The 24591-nt window shown below is 43.3% G+C and overlaps 1 protein-coding gene across 6 annotated transcripts in view; it reads right to left on the bottom strand.

Moving 5' to 3' along the window:
• Positions 1 to 341: 341 nt before the first annotated feature.
• The window catches only part of TRAF5 (TNF receptor associated factor 5), a 319757-nt gene continuing 295507 nt past the window's right edge, over positions 342 to 24591 (bottom strand). For all 6 annotated transcript variants that reach the window (XM_053712398.1, XM_053712400.1, XM_053712397.1 and 3 more), the window contains 2 exons: positions 9880 to 10048; positions 342 to 2988 (listed from right to left, as the gene is read on the bottom strand). In XM_053712398.1, coding sequence (XP_053568373.1) covers positions 2408 to 2988; positions 9880 to 10048 — 750 coding nt within the window. In that variant the 3' untranslated portion in view covers positions 342 to 2407. The remainder of the gene's footprint in view (positions 2989 to 9879; positions 10049 to 24591) is intronic.

Raw genomic sequence — 24591 nt, 5'->3', positions numbered from 1 at the left:
CGTAATACCAGCGTTAGCCAAATCCCATTAAAAAGATAGGATATGCAATTGACGTAAGGGGATTTGCGTTAGCCTCGAGTCGCGGAAGAAAAGTGAGCGGTGAGCCTCTACCTGTCAGACTCGTAATACCAGCTGGCATTAAAAAGTAGCGTTGGGACCTCTCAACGCTGCATTTTAAGGCTAACGCAAAACTCGTAATCTCGCCGTTAGTTTGTTGCACTTTAACAAGAAGAAATCTGGCTCCAAAAAGAAACGAATGCCGTGAGCCGCCACCTTCCACATTCATCAGCTAACGAAACTGCCAAATGCACATGCAAACTACAAACAAACGATCATACAGATTTCATTTCAAGTTGTTTTATTTAAAAATAAGGAGAAGAGCAAAATAAAAAGATATTAATTAGAGAAGGGTCAATACAGAGATTTCTTAATTACCATAATGTATTTGTTTGCTCTTCTAGGCTCAGTACATTTTTAGGTTTCCTGTTTTATAAAATATTAATTAAATAAAAAATAAAGGTTTAAAACATATAATTTGACGGTAGATAAGAACCAAAAAGGCCCATCAAGTCTACCCATATTACATGTTACTTTTTCCTTAGGATAGCCTTATGCATGTACCAGGCATTTTAAAATTCCTTTACAGTCTTTGTGTTTACCACCTCAAATGGAAGTTTATTCCATGAATCCACCACCCTTTCTGTAAAAAAATGCTTCCTCAAATTTCTCCTAAATCTGCTACCGTACCCTCTAACTTTAGATTGTGACCCCTTGTTTTGGCATTTATTTTTTTGTGAAAAATGCTTGGTGAATGTCTTGTATATCCATATGGTAAAACACATTTTTCTCCTGAACCTTTTTTCTACCATTTAAAGGAACATAAAACAAGTTGGCATAGAGACAAAATATAATAATACTAGTCCTAAAGCCCGTTCACATGGGCCATTTTTTGCAGTACATCGGTCCCACCCCTTGCTCTCTCTCCCTCCCCCTCTCTTTTGCTCACTCTCCCCTCTCTTTTGCTTTCTCTCTCCCCCTCTTTTGCTCTCTCTCCCCTCTCTTTTGCTCTCTCTCTCTCCCCTCTCTTTTGTGCTCTCTTTCCCGTCTCTCTTTTGCGCTCTCTCCCCCCTCTCTTTTACGCTCTCTCTCAACCCCCTCTCTTTTGCGCTCTCTCTCTTCCCCTCTCTTTTGTGCTCTCTCTCTCTCCTCCTTTCTTTTGCACTCTCTCTCCCCTCTCTTTTGCTCTGTCTCTCTCCCCTCTCTTTTGCTCTCTCTCTCCATCCCTCTCTTTTCCCCCCTCTTATTTTCTCTCTTCCCCCTCTCTTTTGCCTCTATTTTGCTCTTTCCCCTCTCTTTTGCTCTCTCCCCCCTCTTTTTTGATCTTTACCCACTCTTTTGCTCTCTCTTACCCTCTTTTTAGCTCTTCCCCATCTCTTTTGCTCTCTCCCCCTCTCTTTCTATCTCCTTCCCTTCTCTCTCGCGTGACTGGGCCCCGGCCACGCCCACTTTCGACCACCGTCACCGTGCCGCAGCAGATCAGGTAGACTCTAAGGCCAGGTGTGTTTGTCCTCGTGCTGTCTCTACTGTGCATGTCAGCTTCGAACAAACACACTTGGCCTTTTATATTATATGATGTGCTTTAATTACTTTACCTGCAAATTTATACTGCAGTGCCTCGCCATTAACCCTTTCTTTTAAGTTACTTAATTGTACAGCTCTAACTCCCCCCCCCCCACACACAATTTCTTTTATCGCTGTATCTAGATCCACCTTTGATTTGGTAGAATGCAGACCTGCACAGTTATCTGCTGGAGCATGCCTAGAAGCAAATAAGCTGCTGTGAACTCAGTTGAAATACAATGCCTGTCTTTCTGAAGCTAAACACTGACAAGAGCATACTCACAATAGGGCAATGAGAGCGCACACTGACTGGTGAGATTGTGCACTGCACACAGCAGGGTATGGGAGAGATTGCACTTAAACTTGGGGAATGAGAGAATGCACCGACACTAGGGGAATAGGAGAGCTAGCTAATTGGTTATAGAGGACTAGCGGGATGGGAAACCCCACAGATATGTGAGAGTGTACTCACGCTAACTGGGTGGGAGAGCATACTAATTTGTTTAGATCATTATATTAAATCAATAGCAGCAAATGGAGTTTTTTGTAATTACGTCACTGTGGTTGTGTCATTTCAATATCATCTTCTCTAACCATTGCAGCTATATTGAGGAAAAAACCTGCTGAAGTAACTATTATGCATTGATAATGTACATATTTCTTATTGATAGATGTACTCACAAAAATCTGTTAATATAAATATCTTTACATATTCCCAAAGTCTTCTTTTTACAGTACAAATTATACAAACACTTGTGTGAAATGTTTTTCATGAACGTTTTTTTTTTCATAACTCTTCCAGTCCAGTTAAATCCACAGCGATTTTAACAAACAATGTATCATCTTTAATATAACAGCCATTCTTTGGATTTTCCAGTTGACTGTGAGATACAAATCGCGGGCATCCTGTACCAATGTTCATGTCGTTTTCAGGCCTCTTAAAGCTGCTGCTATTAGGATCTGATTTGAAGACATATGTTATATTGTTCTTTTTTCCACTTTGATCCAGTATCATCAATGTTACTTTCTGCTTGAAAGGCCAAGAGAGCAGAGAGTCAAACTCCCCTTTCATTAAAGCAAAGTAGAGGGATAAATAGGCTCCTTTCCCTGAGCCATCACCATTTAGATACGCTCTGCCACAGAGACGGTAACCACATCGGCTGGTGTAAAACTGCTGGCTGTATATGGAAAAAATACGTCCTTCTATTGCTTCTCTTTTCTTTTTTTCATAATCAGGAATTTTCCATATCAGTATTCCATTGTAACAGGTTCCTTCTAAAAGTTTAAAACGTTCTTCATTGCTGCGCAGCTGCGACTTATGCAAATTCAACTGCAAATCCTGCTCACTGAATCGAAACTCCAGGTTGTCTGAGGAATAATACATAAAGGCAGTCAACAACTGATGTAATTTAAACTTATTTTATTGTTGCTAATATGCATAAGAAACACCAAGCAGGATCCTATGCTTGCCAAAATGGAAAATGACAATAATAGCAAGTGACAATGCTTGTCACTGTTATGTTTATCTAGTTGCAATGTGCTTACAAGGCCCCTTTCTATTGCCACTACCCTATCCTTATACCAACATCTAGATATCTTAAAACTCAATATGGACAGATAAAATAATGATCCACATACTGAGGTGACTAGTGGATATCACAGTGGGGAAGGCCATATAGTAGTCTATACAATGTATGTACATATGTGACACCCTTGTTTGTATTTCAGCATGTTTAATTGAAAGCTAACGTATATGAATATAGGTTAGAGACCAAGGTAAAAAAAGGCCTTGATGTGGCAGCCAATCACCAGGGTTGTCTGGGTTAACTACTTAAGTCACTGATGTAAACCCAGCTTTCTGTGAGTATTAGTCAACAAACAGAACTGTGAGTTTTCCAGTGGTCTGAGAGTGCACTCTGCTTCTGTGTTTTGTGTGTGTCTAGAGAAAATTACAAATAGCTGTGACACCATTGTTAGTATTTCAGTATGTTTGGTTGAAGGTTAGCATGTGTGGCTGTAGGTTAGTGACCCAGGTAGAAAACAGAATTTATGTTTACCTGATAAATTACTTTCTCCAACGGTGTGTCCGGTCCACGGCGTCATCCTTACTTGTGGGATATTCTCTTCCCCAACAGGAAATGGCAAAGAGCCCAGCAAAGCTGGTCACATGATCCCTCCTAGGCTCCGCCTACCCCAGTCATTCGACCGACGTTAAGGAGGAATATTTGCATAGGAGAAACCATATGGTACCGTGGTGACTGTAGTTAAAGAAAATAAATTATCAGACCTGATTAAAAAAACCAGGGCGGGCCGTGGACCGGACACACCGTTGGAGAAAGTAATTTATCAGGTAAACATAAATTCTGTTTTCTCCAACATAGGTGTGTCCGGTCCACGGCGTCATCCTTACTTGTGGGAACCAATACCAAAGCTTTAGGACACGGATGAAGGGAGGGAGCAAATCAGGTCACCTAAATGGAAGGCACCACGGCTTGCAAAACCTTTCTCCCAAAAATAGCCTCAGAAGAAGCAAAAGTATCAAACTTGTAAAATTTGGTAAAAGTGTGCAGTGAAGACCAAGTCGCTGCCCTACATATCTGATCCACAGAAGCCTCGTTCTTGAAGGCCCATGTGGAAGCCACAGCCCTAGTGGAATGAGCCGTGATTCTTTCGGGAGGCTGCCGTCCGGCAGTCTCGTAAGCCAATCTGATGATGCTTTTAATCCAAAAAGAGAGAGAGGTAGAAGTTGCTTTTTGACCTCTCCTTTTACCGGAATAAACAACAAACAAGGAAGATGTTTGTCTAAAATCCTTTGTAGCATCTAAATAGAATTTTAGAGCGCGAACAACATCCAAATTGTGCAACAAACGTTCCTTCTTTGAAACTGGTTTCGGACACAGAGAAGGTACGATAATCTCCTGGTTAATGTTTTTGTTAGAAACAACTTTTGGAAGAAAACCAGGTTTAGTACGTAAAACCACCTTATCTGCATGGAACACCAGATAAGGAGGAGAACACTGCAGAGCAGATAATTCTGAAACTCTTCTAGCAGAAGAAATTGCAACTAAAAACAAAACTTTCCAAGATAATAACTTAATATAAACGGAATGTAAGGGTTCAAACGGAACCCCCTGAAGAACTGAAAGAACTAAGTTGAGACTCCAAGGAGGAGTCAAAGGTTTGTAAACAGGCTTAATTCTAACCAGAGCCTGAACAAAGGCTTGAACATCTGGCACAGCTGCCAGCTTTTTGTGAAGTAACACAGACAAGGCAGAAATCTGTCCCTTCAGGGAACTAGCAGATAATCCTTTTTCCAATCCTTCTTGAAGGAAGGATAGAATCTTAGGAATCTTAACCTTGTCCCAAGGGAATCCTTTAGATTCACACCAACAGATATATTTTTTCCAAATTTTGTGGTAAATCTTTCTAGTTACAGGCTTTCTGGCCTGAACAAGAGTATCGATAACAGAATCTGAGAACCCTCGCTTCGATAAGATCAAGCGTTCAATCTCCAAGCAGTCAGCTGGAGTGAAACCAGATTCGGATGTTCGAACGGACCCTGAACAAGAAGGTCTCGTCTCAAAGGTAGCTTCCAAGGTGGAGCCGATGACATATTCACCAGATCTGCATACCAAGTCCTGCGTGGCCACGCAGGAGCTATCAAGATCACCGACGCCCTCTCCTGATTGATCCTGGCTACCAGCCTGGGGATGAGAGGAAACGGCGGGAACACATAAGCTAGTTTGAAGGTCCAAGGTGCTACTAGTGCATCCACTAGAGCCGCCTTGGGATCCCTGGATCTGGACCCGTAGCAAGGAACTTTGAAGTTCTGACGAGAGGCCATCAGATCCATGTCTGGAATGCCCCACAGCTGAGTGACTTGGGCAAAGATTTCCGGATGGAGTTCCCACTCCCCCGGATGCAATGTCTGACGACTCAGAAAATCCGCTTCCCAATTTTCCACTCCTGGGATGTGGATAGCAGACAGGTGGCAGGAGTGAGACTCCGCCCATAGAATGATTTTGGTCACTTCTTCCATCGCTAGGGAACTCCTTGTTCCCCCCTGATGGTTGATGTACGCAACAGTTGTCATGTTGTCTGATTGAAACCGTATGAACTTGGCCCTCGCTAGCTGAGGCCAAGCCTTGAGAGCATTGAATATCGCTCTCAGTTCCAGAATATTTATCGGTAGAAGAGATTCTTCCCGAGACCAAAGACCCTGAGCTTTCAGGGATCCCCAGACCGCGCCCCAGCCCATCAGACTGGCGTCGGTCGTGACGATGACCCACTCCGGTCTGCGGAATGTCATCCCTTGTGACAGGTTGTCCAGGGACAGCCACCAACGGAGTGAGTCTCTGGTCCTCTGATTTACTTGTATCTTCGGAGACAAGTCTGTATAGTCCCCATTCCACTGACTGAGCATGCACAGTTGTAATGGTCTTAGATGAATGCGCGCAAAAGGAACTATGTCCATTGCCGCTACCATCAAACCGATCACTTCCATGCACTGCGCTATGGAAGGAAGAGGAACGGAATGAAGTATCCGACAAGAGTCTAGAAGTTTCGTTTTTCTGGCCTCTGTCAGAAAAATCCTCATTTCTAAGGAGTCTATTATTGTTCCCAAGAAGGGAACCCTTGTTGACGGAGATAGAGAACTCTTTTCCACGTTCACTTTCCATCCGTGAGATCTGAGAAAGGCCAGGACAATGTCCGTGTGAGCCTTTGCTTGAGGAAGGGACGACGCTTGAATCAGAATGTCGTCCAAGTAAGGTACTACAGCAATGCCCCTTGGTCTTAGCACAGCTAGAAGGGACCCTAGTACCTTTGTGAAAATCCTTGGAGCAGTGGCTAATCCGAAAGGAAGCGCCACGAACTGGTAATGCTTGTCCAGGAATGCGAACCTTAGGAACCGATGATGTTCCTTGTGGATAGGAATATGTAGATACGCATCCTTTAAATCCACTGTGGTCATGAATTGACCTTCCTGGATGGAAGGAAGAATAGTTCGAATGGTTTCCATCTTGAACGATGGAACCTTGAGAAACTTGTTTAAGATCTTGAGATCTAAGATTGGTCTGAACGTTCCCTCTTTTTTGGGAACTATGAACAGATTGGAGTAGAACCCCATCCCTTGTTCTCTTAATGGAACAGGATGAATCACTCCCATTTTTAACAGGTCTTCTACACAATGTAAGAATGCCTGTCTTTTTATGTGGTCTGAAGACAACTGAGACCTGTGGAACCTCCCCCTTGGGGGAAGCCCCTTGAATTCCAGAAGATAACCTTGGGAGACTATTTCTAGCGCCCAAGGATCCAGAACATCTCTTGCCCAAGCCTGAGCGAAGAGAGAGAGTCTGCCCCCCACCAGATCCGGTCCCGGATCGGGGGCCAACATTTCATGCTGTCTTGGTAGCAGTGGCAGGTTTCTTGGCCTGCTTTCCCTTGTTCCAGCCTTGCATTGGTCTCCAAGCTGGCTTGGCTTGAGAAGTATTACCCTCTTGCTTAGAGGACGTAGCACTTTGGGCTGGTCCATTTCTACGAAAGGGACGAAAATTAGGTTTATTTTTTGCCTTGAAAGGCCGATCCTGAGGAAGGGCGTGGCCCTTACCCCCAGTGATATCAGAGATAATCTCTTTCAAGTCAGGGCCAAACAGCGTTTTCCCCTTGAAAGGAATGTTAAGTAGCTTGTTCTTGGAAGACGCATCAGCTGACCAAGATTTCAACCAAAGCGCTCTGCGCACCACAATAGCAAACCCAGAATTCTTAGCCGCTAACCTAGCCAATTGCAAAGTGGCGTCTAGGGTGAAAGAATTAGCCAATTTGAGAGCATTGATTCTGTCCATAATCTCCTCATAAGGAGGAGAATCACTATCGACCGCCTTTATCAGCTCATCGAACCAGAAACATGCGGCTGTAGCTACAGGGACAATGCATGAAATTGGTTGTAGAAGGTAACCCTGCTGAACAAACATCTTTTTAAGTAAACCTTCTAATTTTTTATCCATAGGATCTTTGAAAGCACAACTATCCTCTATGGGTATAGTGGTGCGTTTGTTTAAAGTGGAAACCGCTCCCTCGACCTTGGGGACTGTCTGCCATAAGTCCTTTCTGGGGTCGACCATAGGAAACAATTTTTTAAATATGGGGGGAGGGACGAAAGGAATACCGGGCCTTTCCCATTCTTTATGAACAATGTCCGCCACCCGCTTGGGTATAGGAAAAGCTTCTGGGAGCCCCGGGACCTCTAGGAACTTGTCCATTTTACATAGTTTCTCTGGGATGACCAACTTGTCACAATCATCCAGAGTGGATAATACCTCCTTAAGCAGAATGCGGAGATGTTCCAACTTAAATTTAAACGTAATCACATCAGGTTCAGCTTGTTGAGAAATGTTCCCTGAATCAGTAATTTCTCCCTCAGACAAAACCTCCCTGGCCCCATCAGACTGGGTTAGGGGCCCTTCAGAACCATTATTATCAGCGTCGTCATGCTCTTCAGTATCTAAAACAGAGCAGTCGCGCTTACGCTGATAAGTGTTCATTTTGGCTAAAATGCTTTTGACAGAATTATCCATTACAGCCGTTAATTGTTGCATAGTAAGGAGTATTGGCGCGCTAGATGTACTAGGGGCCTCCTGAGTGGGCAAGACTCGTGTAGACGAAGGAGGGAATGATGCAGTACCATGCTTACTCCCCTCACTTGAGGAATCATCTTGGGCATCATTGTCATTGTCACATAAATCACATTTATTTAAATGAATAGGAATTCTGGCTTCCCCACATTCAGAACACAGTCTATCTGGTAGTTCAGACATGTTAAACAGGCATAAACTTGATAACAAAGTACAAAAAACGTTTTAAAATAAAACCGTTACTGTCACTTTAAATTTTAAACTGAACACACTTTATTACTGCAATTGCGAAAAAACATGAAGGAATTGTTCAAAATTCACCAAATTTTCACCACAGTGTCTTAAAGGCTTAAAAGTATTGCACACCAAATTTGGAAGCTTTAACCCTTAAAATAACGGAACCGGAGCCGTTTTTAACTTTAACCCCTTTACAGTCCCTGGTATCTGCTTTGCTGAGACCCAACCAAGCCCAAAGGGGAATACGATACCAAATGACGCCTTCAGAAAGTCTTTTCTAAGTATTAGAGCTCCTCTCACATGCGACTGCATGTCATGCCTCTCAAAAACAAGTGCGCAACACCGGCGCGAAAATGAGGCTCTGCCTATGATTTGGGAAAGCCCCTAAAGAATAAGGTGTCTAAAACAGTGCCTGCCGATATTATTATATCAAAATACCCAGAATAAATGATTCCTCAAGGCTAAATATGTGTTAATAATGAATCGATTTAGCCCAGAAAAAGTCTACAGTCTTAATAAGCCCTTGTGAAGCCCTTATTTACGATCTTAATAAACATGGCTTACCGGATCCCATAGGGAAAATGACAGCTTCCAGCATTACATCGTCTTGTTAGAATGTGTCATACCTCAAGCAGCAAGAGACTGCTCACTGTTCCCCCAACTGAAGTTAATTGCTCTCAACAGTCCTGTGTGGAACAGCCATGGATTTTAGTGACGGTTGCTAAAATCATTTTCCTCATACAAACAGAAATCTTCATCTCTTTTCTGTTTCTGAGTAAATAGTACATACCAGCACTATTTCAAAATAACAAACTCTTGATTGAATAATAAAAACTACAGTTAAACACTAAAAAACTCTAAGCCATCTCCGTGGAGATGTTGCCTGTACAACGGCAAAGAGAATGACAGGGGTAGGCGGAGCCTAGGAGGGATCATGTGACCAGCTTTGCTGGGCTCTTTGCCATTTCCTGTTGGGGAAGAGAATATCCCACAAGTAAGGATGACGCCGTGGACCGGACACACCTATGTTGGAGAAATAGGTCTTGACAGGGTACCTGGGTCTATCATCATTCGTCTAAATGCTGTAACTAAACTTTTCATTTTATGCTTTTAATGTAACTGTATGAATCTGTGTGAATGCTGGCCATCGTGTGTTGTGTTTGATATTTATAGGTGATATTTCCCTATTGAGTTTGCAGCTAGGCTTGTCTTGGGGTTAACTGCATGATTCACTGATGTAAACCCAGCTGTTTGTAAGTACCAGGTGTAAACCAATAACTGTGAGTTTTGTCAGTATATATATATATATATATATATATATATATATTTTATTTATAAATACAAATTGTTGTTAAAACATTAATGTGGCCCATTGTTTAGCAAAACCTACCTAAACGATCCTTGCAGGTTTCCATATTTGCTATTTTTTGCTTGGTACACTCAATGGTTTCCACTAATGGCCTCAGATCAAGCCGGCTCTGCTCTTGGCTAACCAGGTGCACCAGTTGTACCACTTGGGTTTCCAGCCAGGCTGCTTTCTCAATATAACTGGCAAGGGTCTTATAAGAGAATATGGGAATAAAACGACAGTAAAACAACACCATATTTTGTTTTGACAAATTAATGTTTCAAATGAAAATTGTGATCAAGTCAGTAAACCAGTATGAACAATTATCAGAACTTTCCCCTTAACTCTTGTTTCTGTAATGTTTCTGTGCGCTGGCCTTTTTGGTTTCAGCATCAGCAGGTTAGTCATAGGGAGGTTCTCTTATATGGACAGTAAACCTTTAAAATATATTCAAAACAATGCAGCATATACCTGTTAGCTGCCTAGTAATGACATCTAAATGTAAAAACAAAATTTATGCTTACCTGATAAATTTCTTTCTCTTGTGGTGTATCCAGTCCACGGGTTCATCCATTACTTGTGGGATATTCTCCTTCCCAACAGGAAGTTGCAAGAGGACACCCACAGCAGAGCTGTCTATATAGCTCCTCCCCTAACTGCCACCCCCAGTCATTCGACCGAAGACAAGCAAGAAAAAAGGAGAAACTATAGGGTGCAGTGGTGACTGTAGTTTAAAAATAAAAAAACAGAATTTATGTTTACCTGATAAATTGCTTTCTCCAACGGTGTGTCCGGTCCACGGCGTCATCCTTACTTGTGGGATATTCTCTTCCCCAACAGGAAATGGCAAAGAGCCCAGCAAAGCTGGTCACATGATCCCTCCTAGGCTCCGCCTTCCCCAGTCATTCGACCGACGTAAAGGAGGAATATTTGCATAGGAGAAACCATATGATACCGTGGTGACTGTAGTTAAAGAAAATAAATTATCAGACCTGATGAAAAAACCAGGGCGGGCCGTGGACCGGACCCACCGTTGGAGAAAGCAATTTATCAGGTAAACATAAATTCTGTTTTCTCCAACATAGGTGTGTCCGGTCCACGGCGTCATCCTTACTTGTGGGAACCAATACCAAAGCTTTAGGACACGGATGAAGGGAGGGAGCAAATCAGGTCACCTAAATGGAAGGCACCACGGCTTGCAAAACCTTTCTCCCAAAAATAGCCTCAGAAGAAGCAAAAGTATCAAACTTGTCAAATTTGGTAAAAGTGTGCAGTGAAGACCAAGTCGCTGCCTTACATATCTGATCAACAGAAGCCTCGTTCTTGAAGGCCCATGTGGAAGCCACAGCCCTAGTGGAATGAGCTGTGATTCTTTCAGGAGGCTGCCGTCCGGCAGTCTCATAAGCCAATCTGATGATGCTTTTAATCCAAAAAGAGAGAGAGGTAGAAGTTGCTTTTTGACCTCTCCTTTTACCAGAATAAACAACAAACAAGGAAGATGTTTGTCTAAAATCCTTTGTAGCATCCAAATAGAATTTTAGAGCGCGAACAACATCCAAATTGTGCAACAAACGTTCCTTCTTTGAAACTGGATTCGGGCACAAAGAAGGCACGACTATCTCCTGGTTAATGTTTTTGTTAGAAACAACTTTCGGAAGAAAACCAGGTTTAGTACGTAAAACCACCTTATCCGCATGGAACACCAGATAAGGAGGAGAACACTGCAGAGCAGATAATTCTGAAACTCTTCTAGCAGAAGAAATTGCAACCAAAAACAAAACTTTCCAAGATAATAACTTAATATCAACGGAATGTAAGGGTTCAAACGGAACCCCCTGAAGAACTGAAAGAACTAAATTGAGACTCCAAGGAGGAGTCAAAGGTTTGTAAACAGGCTTGATTCTAACCAGAGCCTGAACAAAGGCTTGAACATCTGGCACAGCTGCCAGCTTTTTGTGAAGTAACACAGACAAGGCAGAAATCTGTCCCTTCAAGGAACTTGCAGATAATCCTTTCTCTAATCCTTCTTGAAGAAAGGATAGAATCTTAGGAATTTTAACCTTGTCCCAAGGGAATCCTTTAGATTCACACCAACAGATATATTTTTTCCATATTTTGTGGTAAATTTTTCTAGTTACAGGCTTTCTGGCCTGAACAAGAGTATCAATAACAGAATCTGAGAACCCTCGCTTTGATAAGATCAAGCGTTCAATCTCCAAGCAGTCAGTTGGAGTGAGACCAGATTCGGATGTTCGAACGGACCTTGAACAAGAAGGTCTCGTCTCAAAGGTAGCTTCCATGGTGGAGCCGATGACATATTCACCAGGTCTGCATACCAAGTCCTGCGTGGCCACGCAGGAGCTATCAAGATCACCGATGCCCTCTCCTGATTGATCCTGGCTACCAGCCTGGGGATGAGAGGAAACGGCGGGAATACATAAGCTAGTTTGAAGGTCCAAGGTGCTACTAGTGCATCTACTAGAGTCGCCTTGGGATCCCTGGATCTGGACCCGTAGCAAGGAACCTTGAAGTTCTGACGAGAGGCCATCAGATCCATGTCTGGAATGCCCCACAGTTGAGTAATTTGGGCAAAGATTTCCGGATGGAGTTCCCACTCCCCCGGATGTAAGGTCTGACGACTCAGAAAATCCGCTTCCCAATTTTCCACTCCTGGGATGTGGATTGCAGACAAGTGGCAGGAGTGAGTCTCCGCCCATTGAATGATTTTGGTCACTTCTTCCATCGCCAGGGAACTCCTTGTTCCCCCCTGATGGTTGATGTACGCAACAGTCGTCATGTTGTCTGATTGAAACCGTATGAACTTGGCCTTTGCTAGCTGAGGCCAAGCCTTGAGAGCATTGAGTATCGCTCTCAGTTCCAGAATGTTTATCGGTAGAAGAGATTCTTCCCGAGACCAAAGACCCTGAGCTTTCAGGGGTCCCCAGACCGCGCCCCAGCCCATCAGACTGGCGTCGGTCGTGACAATGACCCACTCTGGTCTGCGGAAGCTCATCCCCTGTGACAGGTTGTCCAGGGACAGCCACCAACGGAGTGAATCTCTGGTCCTCTGATTTACTTGTATCGTCGGAGACAAGTCTGTATAGTCCCCATTCCACTGACTGAGCATGCACAGTTGTAATGGTCTTAGATGAATGCGCGCAAAAGGAACTATGTCCATTGCCGCAACCATCAAACCTATTACTTCCATGCACTGCGCTATGGAAGGAAGAGGTACGGAATGAAGTATTTGACAAGAGTTTAGAAGTTTTGTTTTTCTGGCCTCTGTCAGAAAAATCCTCATTTCTAAGGAGTCTATTATTGTTCCCAAGAAGGGAACCCTTGTTGACGGAGATAGAGAACTCTTTTCTACGTTCACTTTCCATCCGTGAGATCTGAGAAAGGCCAGGACAATGTCCGTGTGAGCCTTTGCTTGAGGAAGGGACGACGCTTGAATCAGAATGTCGTCCAAGTAAGGTACTACTGCAATGCCCCTTGGTCTTAGCACCGCTAGAAGGGACCCTAGTACCTTTGTGAAAATCCTTGGAGCAGTGGCTAATCCGAACGCAAGTGCCACGAACTGGTAATGCTTGTCCAGGAATGCGAACCTTAGGAACCGATGATGTTCCTTGTGGATAGGAATATGTAGATACGCATCCTTTAAATCCACCGTGGTCATGAATTGACCTTCCTGGATGGAAGGAAGAATTGTTCGAATGGTTTCCATTTTGAACGATGGAACCTTGAGAAACTTGTTTAGGATCTTGAGATCTAAGATTGGTCTGAACGTTCCCTCTTTTTTGGGAACTACGAACAGATTGGAGTAGAACCCCATCCCTTGTTCTCCTAATGGAACAGGATGAATCACTCCCATTTTTTTAACAGGTCTTCTACACAATGTAAGAATGCCTGTTTTTTTATGTGGTCTGAAGACAATTGAGACCTGTGGAACCTCCCCCTTGGGGGAAGCCCCTTGAATTCCAGAAGATAACCTTGGGAGACTATTTCTAGCGCCCAAGGATCCAGAACATCTCTTGCCCAAGCCTGAGCGAAGAGAGAGAGTCTGCCCCCCACCAGATCCGGTCCCGGATCGGGGGCCAACATTTCATGCTGTCTTGGTAGCAGTGGCAGGTTTCTTGGCCTGCTTTCCCTTGTTCCAGCCTTGCATTGGTCTCCAGGCTGGCTTGGCTTGAGAAGTATTACCCTCTTTCTTAGAGGACGTAGCACTTGGGGCTGGTCCGTTTCTACGAAAGGGACGAAAATTAGGTTTATTTTTGGCCTTGAAAGACCTATCCTGAGGAAGGGCGTGGCCCTTACCCCCAGTGATATCGGAGATAATCTCTTTCAAGTCAGGGCCAAACAGCGTTTTCCCCTTGAAAGGAATGTTAAGCAATTTGTTCTTGGAAGACGCATCCGCTGACCAAGATTTCAACCAAAGCGCTCTGCGCGCCACAATAGCAAACCCAGAATTTTTCGCCGCTAACCTAGCCAATTGCAAAGTGGCGTCTAGGGTGAAAGAATTAGCCAATTTGAGAGCACGGATTCTGTCCATAATCTCCTCATAAGAAGGAGAATTACTAGTGATCGCCTTTTCTAGCTCATCGAACCAGAAACACGCGGCTGTAGTGACAGGGACAATGCATGAAATTGGTTGTAGAAGGTAACCTTGCTGAACAAACATCTTTTTAAGCAAACCTTCTAATTTTTTATCCATAGGATCTTTGAACGCACAACTATCTTCTATGGGTATAGTGGTGCGTTTGTTTAGAGTAGAAACCGCCCCCTCGACCTTGGGGACTGTCTGCCATAAGTCCTTTCTGGGGTCGACCATAGGAAACAATTTTTTAAATATGGGGGGAGGGACGAAAGGTATACCGGGCCTTTCCCATTCTTTATTTACAATGTCCGCCACCCGTTTTGGTATAGGAAAAGCTTCGGGGGGCCCCGGGACCTCTAGGAACTTGTCCATTTTACATAGTTTCTCTGGGATGATTAAATTCTCACAATCATCCAGAGTGGATAACACCTCCTTAAGCAGAGCGCAGAGATGTTCCAACTTAAATTTAAATGTAATCACATCAGGTTCAGCTTGTTGAGAAATTTTCCCTGAATCTGAAATTTCTCCCTCAGACAAAACCTCCCTGGCCCCCTCAGACTGGTGTAGGGGCCCTTCAGAAACAATATCATCAGCGTCCTCATGCTCTTCAGTATTTTCTAAAACAGAGCAGTCGCGCTTTCGCTGATAAGTGGGCATTTTGGCTAAAATGTTTTTGATAGAATTATCCATTACAGCCGTTAATTGTTGCATAGTAAGGAGTATTGGCGCGCTAGATGTACTAGGGGCCTCCTGAGTGGGCAAGACTGGTGTAGACGAAGGAGGGGATGATGCAGTACCATGCTTACTCCCCTCACTTGAGGAATCATCTTGGGCATCATTTTCTCTAAATTTTGTGTCACATAAATCACATCTATTTAAATGAGAAGGAACCTTGGCTTCCCCACATTCAGAACACAGTCTATCTGGCAGTTCAGACATGTTAAACAGGCATAAACTTGATAACAAAGTACAAAAAACGTTTTAAAATAAAACCGTTACTGTCACTTTAAATTTTAAACTGAACACACTTTATTACTGCAATTGCGAAAAAGTATGAAGGAATTGTTCAAAATTCACCAAAATTTCACCACAGTGTCTTAAAGCCTTAAAAGTATTGCACACCAAATTTGGAAGCTTTAACCCTTAAAATAACGGAACCGGAGCCGTTTTTACATTTAACCCCTTTACAGTCCCTGGTATCTGCTTTGCTGAGACCCAACCAAGCCCAAAGGGGAATACGATACCAAATGACGCCTTCAGAAAGTCTTTTCTATGTATCAGAGCTCCTCACACATGCGACTGCATGTCATGCTTCTCAAAAACAAGTGCGCAATACAGGCGCGAAAATGAGACTCTGCCTATGATTAGGGAAAGCCCCTAGAGAATAAGGTGTCCAATACAGTGCCTGCCGATATATTTTACAAAATTCCCAAGATTAAAATAATTCCTCAAGGCTATGGAGTATAAAATATGTTTATATATGAATCGATTTAGCCCAGAAAATGTCTACAGTCTTAAAAAGCCCTTGTGAAGCCCTTATTTACAGTCTGTAATAAAAATGGCTTACCGGATCCCATAGGGAAAATGACAGCTTCCAGCATTACATCGTCTTGTTAGAATGTGTCATACCTCAAGCAGCAAAAGTCTGCTCACTGTTCCCCCAACTGAAGTTAATTCCTCTCAACAGTCCTGTGTGGAACAGCCATCGATCTTAGTAACGGTTGCTAAAATCATTTTCCTCTTACAAACAGAAATCTTCATCTCTTTTCTGTTTCAGAGTAAATAGTACATACCAGCACTATTTTAAAATAACAAACTCTTGATTGAATAATAAAAACTACAGTTAAACACTAAAAAACTCTAAGCCATCTCCGTGGAGATGTTGCCTGTACAACGGCAAAGAGAATGACTGGGGAAGGCGGAGCCTAGGAGGGATCATGTGACCAGCTTTGCTGGGCTCTTTGCCATTTCCTGTTGGGGAAGAGAATATCCCACAAGTAAGGATGACGCCGTGGACCGGACACACCTATGTTGGAGAAACACCTGCCTTAAAGTGACAGGGCGGGCCGTGGACTGGATACACCACAAGAGAAACAAATTTATCAGGTAAGCATAAATTTTGTTTTCTCTTGTAAGGTGTACCCAGTCCACGGGTTCATCCATTACTTGTGGGATACCAATACCAAAGCTTTAGGACACGGATGAAGGGAGGGACAAGGCAGGTACTTAAACAGAAGGCACCACTGCCTGTAAGACCTTTCTCCCAAAAATAGCCTCCGAAGAAGCAAAAGTATCAAATTTGTAAAATTTGGAAAAAGTATGAAGCGAAGACCAAGTTGCCGCTTTACAAATCTGTTCAACAGAGGCCTCATTTTTAAAAGCCCATGTGGAAGCTACCGCTCTAGTAGAATGAGCTGTAATTCTTTCAGGAGGCTGCTGGCCAGCAGTCTCATAAGCCAAACGGATTATGCTTCTTAGCCAAAAAGAAAGAGAAGTTGCCGAAGCCTTTTGGCCTCTCCTCTTTCCAGAGTAGACAACAAACAATGCAGATGTTTGACGAAAATCCTTAGTAGCTTGCAAGTAAAACTTTAAAGCACGAACAACGTCAAGATTGTGTAACAGACGTTCCTTCCTTGAAGAAGGATTAGGACACAGTGACAGAACAACAATTTCCTGATTGATATTCCTATTAGATACTACCTTAGGAAGAAACCCAGGTTTGGTACGCAAAACTAGCTTATCTCCATGGAAGATCAGATAAGGGGAATCACACTGCAAGGCAGATAACTCTGAAACTCTTCGAGCCGAAGAGATAGCTACTAAAAACAGAACTTTCCAAAATAACAGCTTGATATCTATGGAATGCAAGGGTTCAAACGGAACCCCTTGAAGAACCTTAAGAACTAAATTTAAACTCCATGGCGGAGCAACAGGTTTAAACACAGGCCTGATTCTAACCAAAGCCTGACAAAACGCCTGAACATCTGGAACATCAGCCAGGCGCTTGAGTAAAAGAATAGACAGAGCAGAAATCTGTCCCTTTAAGGAACTAGCCGATAATCCCTTTTCCAATCCATCTTGGAGAAAAGATAGTATCCTAGGAATCCTGACCTTACTCCACGAGTAACCCTTGGATGCACACCAATGAAGATATTTACACCATATCTTATGATAGATTTTCCTGGTGACAGGCTTTCGAGCCTGAATCAAGGTATCAATAACCGACTCGGAGAAACCACGCTTTGATAAAATCAAGCGTTCAATCTCCAAGCAGTCAGACGCAGAGAAACTAGATTTGGATGTTTGAATGGACCTTGGAGTAGAAGGTCCTGCCTCAGCGGCAGAGTCCATGGTGGGAAGGATGACATGTCCACCAGATCTGCATACCAAGTCCTGCGTGGCCACGCAGGTGCTATCAAAATCACCGAAGCTCTCTCCTGCTTGATCTTGGCAATCAGACGAGGGAGGATAGGAAATGGTGGAAACGCATAAGCCAGGCTGAAGGACCAGGGCACTGCTAGAGCATCTATCAGCATTGCCTGGGGATCCGTTGACCTGGACCCGTAACGAGGAAGCTTGGCGTTCTGACGAGACACCATCAGATCCAGTTCTGGTTTGCCCCATAGATGAATCAGCTGGGCAAATACCTCCGGATGGAGCTCCCACTCCCCCGGATGAAAAGTCTGCCGACTTAGAAAATCTGCCTCCCAGTTCTCTACTCCTTGGATATAGATAGCTGAGAGATGGCAAGAGTGAATCTCTGCCCATAGAATTATCTTGGAAACCTCCATCATGGCCAGGGGACTCCTTGTTCCCCCCTGATGGTTGATATAGGCTACAGTTGTGATATTGTCCGACTGAAATCTGATGAACTTGGCCGCAGCTAGTTGAGGCCAAGCCTGAAGAGCATTGAATATCGCTCTTAGTTCCAGAATGTTTATCGGAAAGAGGGCTTCCTCCTGAGTCTACGAACCCTGAGCCTTCAGGGAGTTCCAGACTGCGCCCCAGCCCAGAAGGCTGGCATCTGTCGTCACTATAGTCCACTCTGGCCTGCGGAAACTCATTCCCCTGGACAGATGGACCCGAGATAACCACCAGAGAAGAGAATCCCTGGTCTCTTGATCCAGATCTAACAGAGGAGACAAATCTGTGTAGTCCCCATTCCACTGGTTGAGCATGCAAAGTTTCAGTGGTCTGAGATGTAGGCAGGCAAACGGAACTATGTCCATTGCCGCTACCATTAGGCCGATCATTTCCATACACTGAGCCACTGATGGCCGAGGAGTGGAATGAAGAGCACGGCAAGAGGTTAGAAGCTTTGATATCCTGACTTCTGTCAGAAAAATTTTCATTTCTACTGAATCTATTAGAGTTCCTAGGAAGGAAACTCTTGTGAGAGGAGAGAGAGAACTCTTTTCTATGTTCACTTTCCACCCATGAGACCTCAGAAAGGCCAGAATAATGTCCGTATGGACTTGGCGATTTGAAGAGTCGACGCCTGAATCAGAATGTCGTCTAGGTAAGGGGCTACCGCTATGCCCCGCGGCCTTAGAACCGCCAGAAGGGACCCTAGAACCTTCGTAAAGATTCTTGGTGCCGTGGTTAACCCGAAGGGAAAAGCCACAAACTGGTAATGCTTGTCTAGGAAGGCGAACCTGAGGAACTGATGATGATCTCTGTGAATCGGAATGTGGAGATAAGCATCCTTTAAGTCCACTGTAGTCATATATTGACCCTCCTGGATCATAGGGAGGATGGTTCGGATTGTCTCCATCTTGAAGGATGGGACCCTGAGAAATTTGTTTAGGATCTTGAGATCCAAGATAGGTGTGAAAGTTCCCTCTTTTTTGGGAACTATAAACAGGTTTGAATAGAAACCCAGCCCCTGTTCCTCTCTTGGAACTGGGTGGATCACTCCCATAACCAGTAGGTCTTGAACGCAACGTAAGAATGCCTCTCTTTTTATCTGGTTTACAGATAGTTGTGAGAGATGAAATCTCCCCTTTGGAGATGACCCTTTGAATTCCAGAAGATATCCCTGGGAAACAATCTCTAGCGCCCAGGGATCCTGGACGTCTCTTGCCCAAGCCTGGGAGAAGAGAGAAAGTCTGCCCCCCACTAGATCCAGTCTCGGATCGGGGGCTACTCCTTCATGCTGTCTTAGAGGCAGCCGCAGGTTTCTTGGCCTGCTTCCCCTTGTTCCAAGCCTGGTTAGGTCTCCAGACTGGTTTGGACTGGGCGAAATTTCCCTCTTGTTTTGCATTAGAGGAAGTTGAAGCTGCGCCACTCTTGAAGTTTCGAAAAGAACGAAAATTATTCTGTTTGGTCCTTAACTTATTAGACCTATCCTGAGGAAGGGCGTGGCCTTTTCATCGAGTAATATCAGAAATGATCTCCTTCAGACCAGGCCCGACTAGGGTCTGTCCCTTGAAGGGGATGTTAAGAAGTTTAGACTTTGAAGTAACGTCTGCTGACCAGGACTTAAGCCATAGCGCCCTACGCGCCAAAATGGCAAAACCTGAATTCTTAGCCGTTAGTTTGGTTAACTGAAAAACGGCGTCAGAAATAAAGGAATTAGCTAATTTAAGAGCTTTAATCCTGTCTAGAATATCTTCTAACGGGGTCTCTACCTGCAGAGCCTCCTCAAGAGACTCGAACCAAAAAGCCGCTGCAACAGTAACTGGGGCTATGCATGCAAGAGGCTGGAGGATAAAACCTTGATGTATAAAAATTTTCTTAAGGAGGCCCTCCAATTTTTTATCCATAGGATCTAGGAAAGCACAACTGTCCTCGACGGGGATAGTTGTACGCTTAGCTAGGATAGAGACTGCTCCCTCCACCTTAGGGACCGTCTGCCACGAGTCCCGCATGGCGGCATCTATGGGAAACATCTTTTTGAAAGCAGGAGGGGGAGAGAACGGCACACCTGGTCTATCCCATTCCTTAGTAATAATTTCCGAAAACCTCTTAGGGACTGGAAAAACATCAGTGTAAACAGGCACTGCAAAGTATTTGTCCATTTTACACAATTTCTCTGGAATCACAATGGGGTCACAGTCATCCAGAGTCGCTAAAACCTCCCTAAGCAATAAGCGGAGGTGTTCAAGCTTAAATTTAAATGCTGTCATTTCAGAATCAGACTGAAGTAACGCCTTCCCTGAGTCTGAAATGTCACCCACAGATAGAAGCTCACCTGCCTCGGCTTCTGAGTATTGTGAGGGAATATCGGACACAGGCATTAAAGCGTCAGAAAGCTCTGTATTAGTTATAGCCCCAGAGCTGTCTCGCTTTCCTTGTAACCCTGGCAGTTTGGAAAATACCTCTGTGAGGGTATTATTCATAACTGCCGCCATGTCCTGCAAGGTAAACGAATTAGACGAGCTAGATGTACTTGGCATCACTTGAGCGGGAGTTATAAGTTCTGACACATGGGGAGAGTTAGATGGCATAATCTCCCTTTTTTTAGTCAGAGAATCCCCTGGAGATAAATCTTTAAGCGCCATAATATGGTCTTTATAGTTTATAGAAATTTTAGTACATATGGTACACATTCTAAGAGGGGGTTCCACCATGGCTTCTAAACATATTGAACAAGTAGTTTCCTCTATGTCAGACATGTTTAACAGACTAGTAATGAGACAAGCAAGCTTGGAAAACACTTTAATAAAGGTAAAACAGCAATTAAACAAAAACGTTACTGTGCCTTTAAGAGAAAAAAAACTAACGCTTAAACTGCAAAACATTGAAAAAATATAGCAAATTCTTTGAAATTTTTACAGTGTGTGTAAGGGACTAAAGCAGCATTGCACCCACTTGCAAATGGATGATTAACCCCTTAGGCCCCAAACCGGATTGAAAAATGTTAAAAAACCTGCCCTCAAATATGATTCTGTGCAGAAATAAACCCCTTGTAATGGTCCTCAGGTGTCAGAGGACTCCTCTAGTGAAGCTGGATATCTCATGTTAAAAAAAAACTGAGCATTTAGAGCGCTAAAATAGGCCCCTCCCACCATGTACTGGATGCCAGAGGGGCCTTAAGAAAGTACTCCTAGGAGTATCTGATTAGCCATGTGGAAACTAGGCCCCAAATAAAGAGTTATCGCCCTCAGAGAAAAAACGTCCTATTTTTAAAATCATGTACACGTTTTGTCCCTAAGTAATATAAGTATTAACATGAGTATTACCCTGTTCTGTAAGCATGATCCCAGTCGCTGTTAAATCACTGCATCAGGCTTACCTCAGTACACAAGGCTCTGTCAGCATTTTCTAGAACTCATATCATCTCTCTAGAAATAAAAATACTGAACATACCTCAAAGCAGGTAATCTGCAGGCCGTTCCCCCAACTGAAGTTGTCCCATATTCTTCAGTTATGTGTGAGAACAGCAGTGGACCTTAGTTACAAACCGCTAAGATCATCAAATCTCCAGGCAGAACTCTTCTTCTAATTTCTGCCTGAGAGTAAAACAGTACAACGCTGGTACCGTTTAAAAATAACAAACTCTTGATTGAAGGTAAAACTACACTCACCACATATCTCTTGATACTTCCATTCTTGTCGAGAGTTGCAAGAGAATGACTGGGGGTGGCAATTAGGGGAGGAGCTATATAGACAGCTCTGCTGTGGGTGTCCTCTTGCAACTTCCTGTTGGGAAGGAGAATATCCCACAAGTAATGGATGAACCCGTGGACTGGATACACCTTACAAGAGAAATATATTTTAGCACCCTGTTGATGAAGTCTTACTTGGTTTACAAGCTGCATATGAAATAGAGCCTTGTTTTTAAATTCCTCTTTTACATAAGGATTTTTATGACGTTTCATTAAGGGGCGAAATGGTGCTTTCTATATTCACCAGAATCTCCAAAAGATGGCAGATACAGTAAGGTATTTGTCACTGCTATGGCAATAACTTGGCTGCTGGAGGGAAACAGCACACTCATTTAAAAGAGGAGATCTCCTTGTTTGAGTGTCTAAATATGTATTTTGGTTGGGGAGATAAGGGCTATCCCACTTTCCTTAGGTCTGATATACAAATGATTGCCATAATGGTTATATGATAGCTACATCTGGACACCTCTGTTTAAAAAGAGGCCCAACTTCCCAATTCTGGTGCTAAGATGGAGGTGTTGGTGTTACCCAGCACACCATAGAAGGCACCAAGTGGACAGATGATTGCCATTTTGATAACAACTCCCTGCAACCTAGAAAGAAGGAAATCTCTGCTTTCGTATGATTGTGGAGTGTAAAGTGCTTGTCTGTAAGTGTATATGTTGTATGCTGCCTTTAACAGTTGGGTGCACTTTTGGAATTGAGATGAGTGAGTACTGCAAAGGAAACAACACTGGTATGTGCTCTACACAGAACAAGACATGGGCACATATCTGAAAACAGAAACGTATAAAGTAAAGCAAGCGTTTTACTATTAAAATCTCCTTTATTTTCTGACATTAACTACTTACAAATTTACATTTTTTATGACTATAAAGCAGTGGTTTTCATCTTTTTTCCCTTTAGCCATCTTTGTTCTTCTTTTGAAATTCTTTTAAAACTTCAGATCTATTTTACATATGCCAATGACATTTCAAGAGCTACATTATAACAATATAAAAATAGTAATTATATACAGTATATAATGCTCAAAGAACATTACAATGAGCAGTTTGGGATCATCAAAACCTCAGCCTTGTTCCAGTGGGATACCATTAGATGAGGACTGTTAAGAATCTCTTAAAAAGTGCTGTATTCATTATTCACTCAGAAGCATTTGTTTTGATGCTCTAATGCACCAGTTACCCTCCAATGCTGAACGTAAGTGCTTCTGGACAGAATGAAATCTTAGTGTAGTTGAAATAATGTAAGTTACACTATATGGCCAAAAGTATGTGTACATCCCAACCAATTATTGAGTTCAGGTTTTTCAGCCACACCCAATGCATAAACTCCAACACATAGCCATGAAATCTCCATAGACAAAAATTAGCAGTAAAATGGGTCGTACTGAAGAGCTCAGAGACTTTAAAAACATGGCACTGTCATAGGATGCCATCTTTACCACAAGATAGTTTGTGTAATTTCTGCCATACTAGATCTGCCCCGGTCAACTGTTGTGCTACTCTTGTGAAGTGGAAGCACCTAGAAGCAACAACAGCCCAGCCATTAAGACCATTTAAACCAAAAGAGTGAGGCCGCTGAGTGTGGAGGCACATAGTTTGTAAAAAAAAATTGCCTTTCTGTTGCATCACTCACTACAGAGTTCCATGAAATGGGTTTCCATGGTTGTGCAGCTGTACACAAGCCTTATATTTACTAATCGGCTGGTGTGGTGTGAGGCACGCCACCACTGTACTCTGGAGAAGTGGAAAACTGTTCTTTGGAGTGATGAATCATGCTTCACTATCTTGCAGTCTAAAGTAAGAATCTGGGTAGTGGATGCCAAGAGAACTCTACCTATTGGAATGCATAGTGCCTACTGTAAAGTTTGGTAGAGGAGGTGTATTCTTCTGGAGCTGTTTTTTTTAGGGTTTGGGCTAGTCCCCTTTGTATACTGTAGCATTAAGAAGACCCTTCACTGGAACTAAGACCTTTTAGACTTTCCAGCTTTGGGGAAGGCTCTTTCCTGTTCCCGCATGACTGTGCCCCTGTGCACTAAGTGAGGTTCATGAAGAAATGGTTTGGTGTGGAGGAACTTGAATGGCCTGCACAAAGCACTAACCTCAACCCCTTTGGGATGAACCGGAATAATGATTGTGTCAGACCTTCTCGTCCAACATCAGTACCTGACCTCACAAAAGCTCTTATTAGTGAACAGTCACAAAATTCCACAAGACTCAAATCTTGTGGAAACAACAACAGGGGGATTCCATTCTAATGCCCATGGTTTTGGAATGGGATGTCCAACAAACTCATATAGGTGTGATGTTCAGGTGTCCACATAATTTTGGCACATAGTCTGTCAAAATAAAGCCTGGACAAATTGAAAAACCAGTTAGAAAACTGAGGAACACCCCCCCCCCCTTTATGAGTCTGGAGTAAATCATAACAGTAATGGCTTCTTGGATTTCATAAATTATTGTTAAGTTTTTGACTATCACTGACAAACATATCAGCTTTCACAAACTCAATGTACTGGTTTATATAGGAGTTTTAACTTGGCTAAAC

The sequence above is a fragment of the Bombina bombina genome, chromosome 4 (assembly GCF_027579735.1).
Source record: "Bombina bombina isolate aBomBom1 chromosome 4, aBomBom1.pri, whole genome shotgun sequence".
NCBI classification, from domain to species: Eukaryota; Metazoa; Chordata; class Amphibia; order Anura; family Bombinatoridae; genus Bombina; species Bombina bombina.
Note: the sequence above shows the minus strand (reverse complement) of the source record. Positions and strands in the feature narration are given on the sequence as shown.